Genomic DNA, 16,393 nt, shown 5'->3' with positions numbered 1-16,393 from the left:
ATGTAATGCCATCACAGCTTGTCATCCTTCATCCCTCACAAAAATGTAAAAAGAACAATCTTAGGCATTCAATGTTAACTCATAGGTTCCCTCTCCAGACAATAAGATTACTTACTGTAGTTCCCCATTCTCACTCAATGCTCTCCACCCTGGAAGTTCACAGTATTTTTCTGAGCAGGTAGAGAGTTTACAAGCTTCTATACTTCTGTGTACCAGGGCAGTCTCCCAAATACGTATAACTCACTCCTTTACTTTTTGGCTGCCTGTTTTCTTTTGTAGACTAGGACAGGCATGGCAAAACTTGGCCGTCCAGCTGTTTTAGGACTACAACACCCATCATCCCTAGCTAACAGGACCAGTGGTCAGGGATGATGGGAACTGTAGTCTCAAAACTGCTGGAGGGCCAAGTTTGGCCATGCCTGACCTAGGATATTCACAAGAATGATATAATCTCTGACTACAAGTGTTTTTGTCACAAGTAACTGGGAACCTTCAAATCAAGAGTTCTACTGTGCCTTGTGTTAAGTCATGTAGTGTGACCAAAAAAAAAAAAAAAAAAAAGAAGAAGAAGAAGAAGAAGAAGAAGAAGAAGAAGTTCCCAGGGGAAGAGGCTAGGAACTCTTTTTAGGTTCTGAGGCCGCTCCCTAAGCAGCCAGCTGACTGGCCTGACCTGAAAGGACTATCAAACCCTTGCAGCAGATATGGGATCTGCATGGGCAAATGGTCAGCTAGTCTGGCTGGCTCCTATCTCTGGCTCCCATTCCATTGTCTTTAGGCCCAAATCTCAGAAACTCATGTAGCCAGCCTACTACTTTACCAGGTCTCTATAGTCCAGCATTATAAACAGGTATCCATTATAAATAAAATATCCATCACAACCGATAAGGTGTCAAAAAGTGAATATGAAAGCAGAGATAGCTGTCTTTGCATTTACATGATCCCTGCAAATCAGGAAATTAGCTGAAAATTATACTCCCAAGTTATGTTGCTATAGCCTTATGTTGCTATAGCTTTAAATTCTATCACCCCAAATCTAAAAACTGATAAAATTAGCATGAGATAATTAAAAAGCTATTTTATGAATAAGTAGAGTTTAAGAACTGAACAGAAAATCTTTGACTGAAGCATCAGAACCAGCCTGTAGCCTCACACTACTGGAAAAAGCAATTTCCTGAGAATTTGAATCAGAAGATCTATTACAGCAATTGTTCAACGGAATAAAGCAGTCTTACAATTCACTGCACACTTGGCAGTGAAAAGGGGGCAGCAAGCAATATCAACTATGTTTAAGAGCTACAGATAGCTTAAGTACAATGTGAAACTTCTAGCTCAATGTCTTTCAGTTTCTCAGTTCTGATCCACCTGATGAGAAACTTTGCACCACTTTTCACACACATGCAATTTCATTCTGCTAGCAAGTTGCAAGCCACGTCATCATCATTCCAACTTGCTTTACCTGAAATGCAGTGGATTACCACTAAATATTGCCTTTTAATTACTGTTTGACTAATATTAGTATGCATGGAAAGAAATGAAGACAGAATGAAGCTAAGATGTTCACTGAACACAGTTACAAAGAAGTCAGTTGCTGTCACATGCTAGTTGACAAAAGCATCACAATAAACTGACCACCTTCCACCTGTTTACATCCTTTACTATTTAGTGAGCCAATTCCTGTAAAAAAGAATGTCTCAAAATCAAATATATAAAATGTAAGAGTCTTATGATATCTTTAAAGTATTAGTTGAGAACAACATTGTACCTGAACTATCAGATCCTCCTTCAGGGCTGCCACTGGAATACATTGTAGCTAGCTTCCCATCCAAGATAAATCTGAACCAGCCATTGCTACCATTTGATAGCTCCAAAGCTGCAGAATCACTCCAAATATACAAGCAGTCTCTTCCCCTAATGATTGACCAGTCTCTCCAGTGATAGGGTTTACCCTGCTGCAACTCTTTAGCATCTTCTTGAGGTTCGTCTTCCTGTAAAGCAAGATAGTTTAAATTCATTGGCTGTGGAATTCCTTAAGGAATAAATTGTAAAACACAACAAGTATACCTGCAGGCTACATTCTTACATAAACACTTAGAATTTCAGCAGACACTGTCTGAATATAATATGCAGAAAGACACTTAAAAACTGGTACAGTGGTACTCTGGTTACGTTACTTAATTCGTTCCGGAGGTCTGTTCTTAACCTGAAACTGTTCTTAACCTGAAGCACCACTTTAGCTAATGGGGCCTCCTGCTGCTGCCGCGCCGCAGGAGCACGATTTCTGTTCTCATCCTGAAGCAAAGTTCTTAACCTGAAGCAATATTTCTGGATTAGCGGAGTCTGTAACCTGAAGTGTATGTAACCCGAGGTACCACTGTATCTTAAATACTAGAGACACAAGACAAGTTTGCCCTTTTCTCTCCTATCCAAGCAGAAGGCAACAGACTGAAGCACCAAAAAAGTTTCTTAAATGAGTGTTAACACATTAGGTCCAGCAACCCATTACTAGAATTTAATGTACTTTTCACTGATATTTATTCACATTAAGGCATCCCAGACAGCAGTTGGGACATATATGCATTCAAATATTGCGTACTTACTTTCTCTGGTTTAGATTCTTCTTCATTCTCATCGTCAGAGGTTGGTCCTGCCAAAGTTGAAACTTTACTTATCACACCAAGCCTAGCGAGCTGATCCAAGAACAGGTCACCTCCTTTATCAACCAAATCTCTTATAATCTGTAATGCTAGCAAGTGGCCATCATCGTCATCCTGTAAAAGTTGCACAGAAGTAAAATAATACGGATGTACAGTAATTCACTGTGTATCTTGATGTACAGTTAAACATTTATTACATAATTAACACCCACCACTCCCAACAGAAAGGCAATCACTCATGGCCATACCACTGCAGGAAAGAGTTAAGTCTAATTTTTGAGAAGTAATCCTTCCTGAGACAAGAAATGTAGGGCCATTTCACAGATTAACAAACCTACTGTACACCCAACAGGGAATCACAATCAATCCCAATTCCAATGGGATATTTCTATACGAAGCATCACAATCAATCTCTTTGCTTCTTATATTGAATCCACTTAATCTAATCTATTCAGAGGCACATCTAATTTGTTCTTAAACTTCCAGTAACTTCCTGAACTAAGCATTTCAATGCTCCACCACACAAAAACTAAACTGATGTCATTAGAAAAGAAAAGAAATAGAAAGATAACAATTACCTCTTGATCCAGAACAGTAGCAGTGATCTCTACCAGAACAGTAGGCAAATTATGCCCAGCATCAGAATCACAAACCTCTTTTAGAAGAGCTTCAGAACAAAAATGAATCATTTTTCTAATGAGAGCAAGACTTGCTTTCCTTTTAGAAAGAGAGAGAAATAATATTTTAAAGAATGAAACGGGAAACATACATACTTAGAAGAGCACAACATATTGGTAAATGCATTGAATTGCTACCCACTTTACATGCTGTCTATTGTTATCATCAGGTAACAAAATATTCTGACTCTGGCCAAGCTACAAGCTGGACTTGGAGTTGGGTCATTGCTGATTTGCGTTTTTCGAATTCCATTCAACATATCACCATATATAAATCATCCAGATTTTGCTTTGCTTTTGGCTTGGTCATTCTTGAAAATCCAGATCCTTGAAAGTATTCTAGCCACACAATATAGCATGTGAATCTCCACATGTACACACAGCCCTTTCCCCTTTGTACCTTATTGAAGGCAGCATAGTTTGTTGAAAAGTTTGAGCAAACACAGGCAGCAGTCTTTTCAAATATATTGGTGCCATTTCTGGATCACCTCTGGGCTCATTTGATTCTTCTTCATCTTTGTTTGAATCTTTCTTTTTCTTTTCATCGCCTTTGTTAACTGGACACATCCAGTCACCTATAATTGTAGACCACTATTAACACTGTTATGAGTTTCAAAATTCTTTTAAAGAAACCACATATAAACAATTTCCTTTCCAATGCAGATACAGACTAGGATAAGAATATCCACAATAGACTACTATAGATTTGTCTAGCATTAGGATCTACATCTTATATTCTATTTCCTATCTCTGGGGAAGAGTGCACATGGTTATATAGCTGAAAAGGCAGTGTCCATGCAAAGACAGAGGTATTGGCAGACTCTGGAGGAATCCCAAGTTTTACAGAAGTACAAAGAATCTTAAAGAAAAACCCTTGCCTTCCTGCCTCTGTCATGTGAAGAGGGTTGTAACCCAACCCATTCTCCTTCTCATCCACCACCTAAAATGTTTTGTTTTTGTGTGCTTGCGCCTACAGCAGGATTTCAGTTGGCCTGCTCATACCATAGTTGATAGCTGCATGTAAAGCTTCAGAAAGAAGTGAGACAAGACACTGCCATGTCAGGCTGTTGTTACTCTTCTGCCCTAACCCCCACAAAAATATTATGCCACAGACTATTATGGCATTTTTTTCCTGGACATTCGGCTGTCATAGCTACGTGAAAAAAACATCTCTTATACTAGCTCCATTTGTTTTGAAACAGGGCAACAGTGAGCTTATGGCTGACTGCAGTCTATTTCAAGAAAACTGATAATAAATAATCAAACTGATAATATTTCAGCAGTATATTTTTTTAAAAAAAAAATGCTATCTTATGGCACAGATTGAATTCTACCTTATTAAATTCAACTTAAATTCAACTATTGCTTTACTTTGACAAAAACTTCCTGGAATCTTTTTACACTAACCTGGAGATTGAAGAATAGCCACTACTTCACTGTGCCCTCTTTCACGAGCTTTGTCCAAAGGAGTCTTTCCATCTTCATCTCTTAAATCTGGATTGGCACCATGTCGCAAGAGAGTCTAAAAGCAAGTTATTATTACTAGAATTACTGGAATAAAAAAGCTACTCAGTATGTCAATGGTACAATTTAGGTTCCTCTGACTATGCACAGAAAAGATTAATGACTTCCTCCCTCCCTCTCCTAAAGGGCACCATCCCTTACTTACTATTTGAATCAAGTCACAATATGTTGTGATATCTAAACCAGCTGACTACAGTTTAAATTATTGCTCCAAACCAGAATTGATTCTAGTTTGGAGTAAGCACTCCTACTAATTTGCTGGTTCAGCAAATGGTTACATTCTCTGGAGAATGTAAGAACCAAATGGTTAATGTTTTTGATTTTGTGTGGATGGGGAAAAGTGGGGGAAGGGGAGATGTTCTACGAGACAATATAAATTGGTTTCTGATTTCATCATAGCAAACTGGTTTTTGTTTCAAAAACTAAGGAATGCTTTACAGAAGGAAGGAGGACATTTATACTGCTCTTGCTCAAAAGAATCCAGATCACTGAGGGTTGTCTGAAGGCAGCTATTGAGATGGTGAGATATGTTACATTGTTATGTTTTTGTGAAGAGTTTTGCACAACTTTCATATTTGCCAAGAGCACAAACACACACTAAATAAATGTGTTTCCAAAAAATAAAAACCGCATATGCCAAACATGAAGTATTAAGGGACAGGACACTTTTAAAAAACACATACTTCAGCTGGTCTAAATGCTGATAAGGGATGGAATGATTTGTTATGATAGAAAAGATAAATATTTAAAAATCACCTTTGCTACCTGAGGTCTTCCAAAACATGCTGCATAATGTAAGGATGATGACCGCTGACCCCTATTAACATCAGCACCTCGTTCACAGAGAAATTCAACCTGTTTACAGATGAGCAACAGTTTATTTTTACTTGCATCATTTCCTTTATGCAGAAAATCAAAATAATGTTTCTTTTCTTTGTTTACCATTTCCTGAGTTCCAAAAGCAGAGGACCAGTTTAAGAGAGTTTGTCCTACATCATCCATAAAATTTGCTTCAAAAGCTAGAGAAGTGGAAAAGAAAGTGTCATTATATGTTTGCAACGATATAAATGAAAACAAAATGTTAAGTCTCAGTATTCTACCCTGCATATCAAACAAGCTAAAAATAATTTTCAAGAAAAATATTATTCTTAGAGCCCATCCATTATAGAGATAAACATTAAGAAGCAAACTAGAAATTACAATGTCAAATAAAGGTCATTTGCTTACCACCTGTGTCAATAGCATCTATTAGGGCATCGGTATCTTTGCTGCGGATGCAATCTATCAGCTGCCGATGGGAACGGTCTCCAGTACTATCAAGTCTACGCAATCCTGGGATTCTGCCTGTAGATCCAGCACTAGACTTTGGCAAGGCTTTCCGTCCTTCAAACAGTAGCACCAAAAGAAGATCTACCAAACGCATGGTATCAAGTACACATCTTTCATCACCCTGCAATGCACTCTCTATAGAATCTGGAAGCTCAGATCTTAGGAGATCCTGGAAATAATTAAAAGTCTGAACAATAAAAATATACAGGACTTTAGAAAATCCAATGAGAAAGGGATTGCATCTCCATATAAAAAAGCTAAATTTATTATTTATTTATTTATTTATTAATTATTATTTTTATTATTATTATTTCAATTTACATTCCATCCTTCCTCCCAAAGGAGCTGAGGGAGGGAGTATAAGCAAAGTTCAAATGCAGCAGTAACAATTAACATTTTAAGGATTTTAGAATGTGAAATAAACGAAGGTCTACACAAATTTATTCTTATTTATGATGATGACAGAAAATTAAAGAAACAAAGAACATACATACAATATCTGCCAAGAAGTAAAGCTTAATTTTTAATAAAATAGATATTTAACAAAGAAATTCTTACATGTGTTACTACTGGAGATCCTCTGCAGAGTGTTGATAACAGGCTTACAATAGTTGACACCTGGTTACTTAATTTGGAATCTGCAGTTGCAGATGGTGCTCCTGTGCTACTCCGGCCAGGTTTACAGGCTGAAGATGGTCCTGAAGCTGTGCCACCTGCTGCAGCCATTCGAGATAATAGCTCCTCAGTTAGCCCATGTTTGGCTAATGGCGCTGGATCAACTCCACGGCGTGTAAATCGGTCAGCTAATGAAGCAAAACAACGCAGTGCACCATCTGAAACCTGAAGGAACAAATCATATGGTTAAAAAGTATCACACAGACCAAGATTTGAAAGACAGCAAATTTAAAATAAAAGCATCAATATTGACATTTAGTAAATTATACAAGAACACTGTTTCATACCAATCCACAGCTTCTATACTTTCTTAGCTATGAATGATTTCTTTTACGACAACAGTCATTTTCTAATGCAAGTTCTACATAGGGATTGTAATTGGGGAAATGAGACACAGCATTACGTTACAGATATGTGTGGGATGAATAATCTCTGACCCAAACAGCATCCACACAACTGTTCAAGTGCAAATCCTAGCACCTAAGAAAGAATACCACAAATCCTCATTAGAGAGTTACTGTGGTATAGTGGTTAAAAGTATCAGACTAAGACCCAGGAGACCCAGGGTCAAATCTACATTCAGCCACAAAGTTCACTGGTGACCTTTGACATCACTTTCTCTTCTACCTCCCAGGATTTATGTGAAGATAAAATGGGGAGGAGATACCATGTGCACTATCTTAAGCTTAAATAGCAGCTAGTGCTTTTCCATAAATACTTCCACAAAAGCTTGTGCAAGAGTTTCCATAAAAATTAGGCAGGTTCTATGGCAGTCCCAAAGCTTTCATTTGTGCAAAAGTTTGCAGTTATGGAGGAAACTCTTTGGCTTTAATTTCACTCTATGTGAAATTATATTAAAGCACAAAGTGTAAACAGATCACTGTTTACTGATCACCGTGAGTAAAATATAACTTCCACATATAAAAAAGAACATTTTTTTCCTTCCCGTTTCCATAAAAAAGCCAACTGCAAATCCTCTAATTCTCCATAGGAATAAAAATTAAAAGTTACATTAGAGCCAAGGATTTCATGCTACTTGAAATTAATCCTACTACCATACAACTGTTTACTTGCACTAGCCAGTGCTGGCAATATGAACTAAATTCTTCGTAATATTTGTTATACAGTTCTCAATTCTGGAGTAACCTATTTACAGTGCTTTCAATTACATATTCTAAATTGTTTACCTGATGGTCTTCATGTTTTAACAGACTCGAGAGGGATTCAACACAAATCTCTAATGAGGAATCTTGAGGTTCCATTTTTCCACAGAGTCTGGATACTACAGCCATAGCAGAATGCAATGTATCTTTATGAACCAGGTGCCCACTGTCACGAATAAATGTCAACACACAGTTCAGCCCCCCTGCTTCAAACACAGCGCCTGATTCACGGGTACAGATGAGTTCCAACACCTAGAATGAAAATGGAATTACACAGACAATCATACAACAAAGCATGCATTCTTTCCAATTCAATTCTCCCAGTGCTTATTCACTTTTTATTTAAAAATATTATTGATCAAAATCGTCAGTATGAATGCATTAAACCTCTCATGGTGCAAAAAAAAGCTACAAACATTTAACAGATAGGGGGCTGCGTATGCTGGCCCTGCCCTTCCACCCCAACATTACCCTGTTGAGCAGAAAGATCTGAAGGGAGTTTGTAAGCATGCGTGAATCCATGATCAGGAGCCCTGTGCTGACACACATACAAGCTCTTTTCACACCTTGAAGCTCAACTTGGCAAGTGGGGGCGGGGGGGGGGGCGGAACTGGAGCACACAGGCCTGCACCTCCTACACATTTACAGTTTTCTAACAACTGAACAGGGCCCCAGTTTAAAAAAGTGTTATGCATATCTAATATTAGAACACCAGAAGCAGTTTGTGTCTGGAAGATACACAAGCCTAAGGTAACTGGATAAGACATAGGAGTTTTAACAGGCTATGTCATATATGGCTTTAGCAGTCTCAAGGTTCAAATATCTATGCGCCAAGCAAGATACGTTGCAGAAGATCCACAAACAGGATCTCACACTGGTTTTTAAAAATAATGTTAATAGCAATTGTGGAAGTGCAATTAGATTTCCCACTTTTCAAGATAATTTGTCCACTAAGGCATCTACTTGAGACTGTTTGGGATAAGGGTATATTTTTGCAGAAGTTTTATTGTTTTGCTAAAGATATCAAAATTTAAAGCAATTATGTCCTGGTCTTGTAAGTAGACAACTATTATAAAAACATTTTCTTATCATGGAGCTTTATTTTCTGTAACGAAGGAAAATTAATACACCATACCTTTACACACTGCTCAGCCAAGTCTCTGCTGGTTCTGTTGTTAAGCTCAACAACTACTAAACGATTACAAAGTGCTTTGATAGCACCATCCACTCCCACAATCCGTCGAGTGCATTCCGCTGATACATCCAAATAATAAGTTATAGCACGAGCTGTTACCTCCAATACATTGTCAGGAGCACTTTCATCAAGGAATATTTTGCACAGTGCTGGCAAAAAGGTACGAGGGGGACATCTGCAAGAAGAGACAGATTACTCATCACTAACATACACATTTCCATATACATTTCTTTGATCTTCGCCATTGCAGGGGGTCTCAGGGTCCCTTCCAACTCTACAATTCTATGAAAGATTCTATGAGCCACTGTTTAGATTTAACATCTAGACAGAATAAAATGATTACAGACTGTTCTGGGGTCACAGATATGGGCTTCAATGCTAATTTCAGTTTCATGAACAGAACACTTGCCCACTGTCTGAGTCTCCCTCTGCAAAAGAAAATGTTCCTAATAGTTGGCTGACCCTCTGTAAGATACTAGTGGCACAGGAGACTACAAAATGAAATCAGAACAGTTAACAATTGGAGGGACCTTCCTGCAAGTGCATAACTGCCTTGGACTCACACAAAAAACTTTGGATCCAAACCAATATCCACAACTGTAGACATATATTCTGGTTATAAGCACACCATCTATATCTGGAATGGAAAAGGTAATCTAAACTAGTTAAAAGCCTGTATGTGAAAATATTTTTGTGTATGTTTTTCTGAACTAACAGAGGACCTATGCTTTAATTTCAGTTACATAGTAAACCTCCATTAAAAGTCAAAATCCAGTAATTCAAGGTAACAAAACCGCTACAAGCAAATGACAATAGAGACCACTCTGCACATCTGAAACATATTTTGACAGATTTAAGTTCTTTTGTCTGGATACTGTTAAATTAATGCCTTCTTATACATATGACACACTAACTTGGTAAATCTTTGAGTACATGAAGGCTTGCCTTAATGAGGATAACGGTCAGTTCTCCTCCTTGCCTAGGTTGAATAATAGGTTCAAGATATGTGTGTGTGTGTGTGTGTGTGTGTGTGTGTGTATATATATATACACACACACACACACACACATACACACACACACACACACACATATCAGTGTGTGTGGGTGGGTGGATGTGGGTGTTGGATATTGTCATGCACTAAATATTGGGGGGGGGGGCATAGCTGAACAGTAGAGTACATGCTTTGAATGCAAAAGGTCCATGTTCAATCCCAGCACTTTCTGGTATTTATTGTGACATTGTCTGCCTCCACTTAACAAAGTTCTCTAGGTGAGTTATAATAAGTAAGTTTTCAAAAATTTGAACTATAGTGGAAACCATAAACCCATTAAAGAGTAAAACTATACAACTGGGTTTTTTTTAAAAAAAGAACTTTGCACCCCCAAAATTAAAATGAATTTAAAATGAAGCACAGCCTAACAAAAATATGTAAAAGCCCTACGTGAATGGAAAGCTCTTCACTCAGTGCTTAAAATACTACAAAAATTGTACCAGACTCCCTGGAAAGCCTATTCTATAACCAGAACTAAAAGGGACTCAACTGCATTTGGCAGGGGCAGCTGGAGTAGGATCTCTCAAGATAGATCTTACATTCAGGTGGGGCTGGGCAAGAACCCTGGATAACCACTTGCTAGTCAATGTAGACAGAAGTGAGCTACAAGGATGAATGGTCTGAGTCAGTATAAGGCAGTTTTCCTACATTCCTTCCTGGACTGCTAGAACACTAAATAAATTACGATTATGACACATGAAGTGCATGTTTGTGTTATTCTGTATGTTCACTCCATAATCAGATTTGTCTACTCAGTTCTGAGTTTTCATTCCACAATAATGATTGTGCACAGAAAATTGCTTTGCCTAAAGCAATAAAACCTTTTTCTTTAAAAACCCTGAACTCGGAAAAGATCCAGTAAGTTAAGGAGCTAAATGCCTTTAAATTTTGTAATGAAATGACAGCAAGATAAGTGAATCAAGTTTTTTGCACATACTCCAATTCAAATAGATGCAAAATAATCACCCAAATTACAACTGTGATGAGAAAAGAGTTATAATATTGAGAAAAAATGTGAAATTAATCAGCAATGTGTTTCACTGTCATCACCATTATACCTTTCTAATGGCTGTTTCACACAATATACCTTCCATGGAACTATTTTGTACTTCCTCTATAGGGTGGCTTCTCCAGAGTTCTGTATGTGCCCGCCCACCATTCGGAACAGCCCATACATGAGCTGCCACAAGCCACCACCCAGAATGTTTTGAAGATGCCTGGAGATACAGTGGAACCAATTTGCCTGGAAGAGGCAGTAGGCATTAAGTGGCTTATTGCATAAAATCATGCTAAGTGGCCCTAAACCACTGAAGGTTTGAGTCAACCTGGATGAACCTGAAAGTTTAGAAATTCCATAAATTAAATCTTTATTCTACCTGCAGCCCAATGAATCCCTAGAGCCTGTCCCTCTCCACATATGGCAACTCTCCATTCTGTCCATTTCCATTGCTGCCATAGGAAGAATTTAAGTACTGTAAAGTTTTATTCAAGAAACATGAGTCTGGGTAACCTGGGTAATAACTTGTAGTGACTAGCCAGCCATCTTGCTACTCTGTAACACTGCATTTGTTGCCTCAAACAGCAAAACCATTTTACTCACTGTCCACTATTCAACCTAAATAAATACTATATTATTCACATTTATTTTTAAATTTATTAGTTCTTGCCAATTACTCCAAGCAAGCAATAGCATATTAACATTGGTAAAATAGCATTAACACGGTACAGTCACCCCTATTGTGTGTAACTGTCTCCAGATTAAAGATTCCACCCTCCTTTTCTGTAGGTAAACATGCAAATTGCATGTTCATGTATACATATAAATAGAAGCACAGACAAGCCTAGGAACACACAGAATTCAATGCCTGAGCAGGGCTGCTCATTTTAGCAAGGAATATACTTTAAAACAGAGACAAAATACACATACACATCATGAAACAAATACAAGATAAATAACATTACCCCACAGAAAAAGACAAAAAAAATCAATAAATAAACTCTTGAGTTCTTATTTACCTAACAAATGAATCCAGTGTCACAATTAGTTTTAATAGAGGGAAATTTAAAGATTTCTGAAATTTACAAACAGAGTAGCAAATAGACAGGAAACACCATGCACCAATGTTACCCATAACAATTTTACTATGGTAATTGAATAAAGATGGTTCTGCACAACTTCAACTATAAATTCTAGCTCTGTGGTTAAAACTCTGAGGATGATATCCAACTAACAAGTCCCTCTAACAGAAGTCTGTGCAAGGATTTCCCCCCTCCTCCCCAAATTGGCTTGGTGCGTGTCAAAAGAATCCCCAGAACATTGCAGGGGGGAGGAAGGGGGATCATTCTAACTAGCTGAAATGCTTATGCTGATGGAACAATTGCCATAGAGCTACAATGAATTTCTCCCACCAAGTCTATTCAAAGTATGACTAACACTGGATATTTTATTATTTATTATTTTATTATTTATATTTATTTATATCCTGATGGTTTCCCGGATAGGGAACCAAGGCTGCTTACTTACAGCTAAAATAAAAAGCTAAAAACATAGGGTGGAAGCAATCATTTTAAAATTCAGTGGTAAATGCATCAAAGTATATATAGTATTTAAAACTTTCTGAAGTGTTACTGTGAAAAAAATGTGATGACTAATGATCAGGCTCCCTGAATCACAGTCACAGAAAGGTGACTTAACACTACCAACTAATATTAACAGGACAGAAGGACTGAAATGAACATCACTACCTGTAAAATGCTTTTTGAAAGTCAACAGTTTTAAAAACAAATTTCTAACCTATATACCAAAGTGGTTGCATTTAAACTAGTTAAGTCCACTAAGGACCAGAGTGCATCTCCAGTGTCCATCTCACTAATTTTAAGTTTGTGGTTTTAAGGCTCTCAGTCATAGTAACATACTTTTAAATAGCAAAGATGTTCCATTTTCCTTGACTTTAGGTAAAATATGGTTCCAGAACTAATAGACATAGGGGCTCAAGAACAGGCAAGGCATTCTTGCTACCATTTCCCCCCTAAAATTTGTGTTTTCTTAAGCTCTCTGGTCACAACAAAGGGTTTACTTACTCTTGGCAGATGTATTTCATTACAACTGGGAAACTTTTCTAGTTCATAATAAAAAGCAGTTTACTGCTCAGAATAAAAACTTTTAAAGCAATATTGTTCTAATAACAACTACTCTTACGAGCTTTTGAAGGAAAGAAAAAATCCTATTAATCTCAAAAACAAAAGGCACCTTATTAAATCTCCACAGTTCTTTCCTATTGTATCAATAAGTAAAGGTATCTTATTTAATAATAGTTTCCAGTCATCCACAGCAACTGACACAATCTAGAGACCTTAAAAATTATTAACTTTCAGTTCAGCTTCTCAGAAGAGAATCATGTTTTAAAACATTAAGATATGGTATAAGCACTATAAAACAAACTTGTCCACTATGACCCATAATTTCTAAGGTTAGTACTAAAATCTATTTCAGCTGCAACATTTTATAATTGTTATTTAGTCAATGCACAGCTGAAACCCTCTGCTAAGTTTTAAAGTTAACAGTAACTGAACCGAACACTAATCTTAAATATTTCAGAGCATAAAGAATTAGAAGAAATTGAAATGAAAAATTGATCTTTTAAAAATGATCTTGCTTCTGTCACCTTTTTTGGAAACACGCTTAATTAAAATTATCTTCCACCCCCCAATAGATCCATATGAAGTAGAGCAAAAGCTGTAATGCAGATGTTTTTGTTATACCCAAGGATCTGCACACATGCTAAAAGCAGCAAGCAAGCTCCCAAGAAGGAAATTAGTCCAGCTGCCTCCAGAAGAAACATGCCTTTAACAAGAGTACAAACCTGATGTTAAAACAGATAGTGCTACAGCAGCTCTTTTTTTTACTTCTTTTAATGATCACTACAGGTGTCAATGGATTGCTCAAGTCTGCCTAGAAACACTAGTTAACAGATTCAAACAGCAGTATTTCAGCATGATGTGGATGAAATTGATCAGCAGATGTAAGCCTGCATGAAATTATGAAAATAAAAACTTACTTACGTTTCAAAGCATCGATCCACATTGTCAGACATCAAAAGCAGCATACATAACTGCTCCAGAGCTATGAGTTGCATGTCTCTTTCATCTCCTTGCCCCATCTGCAGCCACTCGAGCAATGTATCTGGGTCCACATCTGCCATGATTTTAAAGAGCTGCCTTTTCTTAAATTAAAAAGTAACCCAAAAATATTTTTAAAATATGGTCAGAATAACTTGAGTGCAAAAAATCTTCCACTCTGCAAAGATCCCAGGTTTCTGTAGTCTTCGCCTAAAAAAAGAAAAAGCAATCCATCAAGAGGTGTACAGTCAAATTTTAAATTGTGCTTCCCAACCGTATCACAACATTTTTATGCTGCAATTCTATACATACATACCCAGGAGAAAGACTGATTGAATGGAATGGAATTTATTTCTGAGTATATATGTAGATTTGTCAAGCAGATACTTACTGCAAAAAAATGCACGCTTCAGAAATAAATGTGTACCACAGTAACCTAAGTCTTGCAGTCAGGATAAACTATGCACAATATCTGATGATTTAGTATACTTTATTTTCCTTGTGCTAGTCATTGAAAAAGTGCTGCACAGTGTCATCCTTGACCAACAGAATTGGTTTTGTGTTGGGAGATTTCACAAGGCACTGCTAAAACAGTTTCAAGGTTATCATTGGAGCCATAACAACTAGAAACATGTTTAAAAATATCACTATATAAAAGCGTGTGTGTGTGCTGCCCAAAGATGTAGTAAACAGTGGTACCTCAGGTTACATACGCTTCAGGTTACAGACTCTGCTAACCCAGAAATAGTGCTTCAGGTTAAGAACTTTGCTTCAGGATGAGAACAGAAATTGTGCTCCGGCGGCATGGCAGCAGCAGGAGGCCCCATTAGCTAAAGTGGTGCTTCAGGTTAAGAACAGTACGGACCTCCGGAACGAATTAAGTACTTAACCAGAGGTACCACTGTAATTGGAAAAGTACTCAGATATTAAACATTACTCATGTTATTAAAATACCGTATTTTTCGCATCATAGGACGCACCGGACAATAGGACGCACCTTGTTTTAGAGGGGGGAGAACAAGAAAAAATAATTCTCCCCCTCTCTGCCCAGCGTCCCTTCAGCGAAGCGACAGGAGGCGCTGCGCAGAGAGGGGGAGAATTTTCCCCATCTTGTTTTCCCGCTCTAAAACAAGGTGCCGTTCAGGCGGCTACCTTGGAAGCCTGGAGAGCGACCCCTCTCACTCTCCAGGCTTCAGGTTCCTTTCGAATTGCTCTTTGGGGCTGGCGGAGGAAGCCCACCACCAGCCTCAAAGAGCAGGTCAGGGAGCAGCGGAAAGGCGCAGCGGAGAGGCTGCTGCCATAGTTGCACGTCACCTCTCCAGCTGGGAGAGGGTCGCGGGGCTATGGCTTCTTTAGCCCCTCACGCGCTCTCCCTGCTGGAGAGGTGGCGCGCGGCTAAAGAGGATCCTGCCATAGCCGCGCATCACCTCTCCAGCCGGGAGAGGGTCGCGGGGGGCTTCTTTTGCCCCGCGCGCACTCTCCCGGCTGGAGAGGTGACGCGCGGCTATAGAGGCTCCTTCCATAGCCACGCGTCACCTCTCCAGCCGGGAGAGAGTCGCGGGGCTATGGCGTCTTCGCTCCTTCATTCCCCTTCATTTTTGAAGGGGAAAAAGTGCGTCCTATAGTGCGAAAAATACGGTAATTTATCCAGGGCTGTAAAAGTGCCAAGTGCCTGATCACCCAAGGATACAGAAATAGTATTGATACCTAAGGATTTTAGTTAGAGGGAGCCTGATGCCTAAAAAATTAATAGTGGTTCCCAGGAATTTGATATGCTTTTCTGCCCTAACTTTTAATCTTCTTTATATCCTTTCATTCACCATGTTAGAGTTTTGCATACAACACATAGGTTGATTATGTGAAGGTGGCAACATCAAGCCCAGCAGTTCCAAAAAGGGCAACACCAGCAAAATGTCACAATCACAATGTTCCAGTACTTCATCAGTGCTTGTATCTAATACTATGCATTCATTTGTTGATGTTGTAATTATACCTTGTAAGAA

General features: G+C 38.3%; 1 protein-coding gene across 12 annotated transcripts in view; it reads right to left on the bottom strand.

The window, feature by feature from the left end:
• The window catches only part of HECTD1 (HECT domain E3 ubiquitin protein ligase 1), a 64,895-nt gene that overhangs the window by 34,960 nt on the left and 13,542 nt on the right, over positions 1 to 16,393 (bottom strand). For 6 of the 12 annotated variants that reach the window (XM_081857500.1, XM_081857492.1, XM_081857493.1 and 3 more), the window contains exons 2-14: positions 14,334 to 14,600; positions 9,158 to 9,392; positions 8,047 to 8,274; positions 6,743 to 7,024; positions 6,083 to 6,371; positions 5,798 to 5,874; positions 5,612 to 5,710; positions 4,739 to 4,853; positions 3,732 to 3,906; positions 3,233 to 3,371; positions 2,598 to 2,768; positions 1,763 to 1,985; positions 1,630 to 1,674 (exon numbers count right to left, since the gene is read on the bottom strand). In XM_081857500.1, coding sequence (XP_081713626.1) covers positions 1,630 to 1,674; positions 1,763 to 1,985; positions 2,598 to 2,768; positions 3,233 to 3,371; positions 3,732 to 3,906; positions 4,739 to 4,853; positions 5,612 to 5,710; positions 5,798 to 5,874; positions 6,083 to 6,371; positions 6,743 to 7,024; positions 8,047 to 8,274; positions 9,158 to 9,392; positions 14,334 to 14,473 — 2,218 coding nt within the window. In that variant the 5' untranslated portion in view covers positions 14,474 to 14,600. The remainder of the gene's footprint in view (positions 1 to 1,629; positions 1,675 to 1,762; positions 1,986 to 2,597; positions 2,769 to 3,232; positions 3,372 to 3,731; positions 3,907 to 4,738; positions 4,854 to 5,611; positions 5,711 to 5,797; positions 5,875 to 6,082; positions 6,372 to 6,742; positions 7,025 to 8,046; positions 8,275 to 9,157; positions 9,393 to 14,333; positions 14,601 to 16,393) is intronic. The other 6 variants (XM_081857502.1, XM_081857494.1, XM_081857498.1 and 3 more) reach the window with 5 other exon arrangements.

Source organism: Podarcis erhardii (assembly GCF_964252035.2).
Source record: "Podarcis erhardii genome assembly, chromosome: 1".
Taxonomy (NCBI): Eukaryota; Metazoa; Chordata; class Lepidosauria; order Squamata; family Lacertidae; genus Podarcis; species Podarcis erhardii.
Note: the sequence above shows the minus strand (reverse complement) of the source record. Positions and strands in the feature narration are given on the sequence as shown.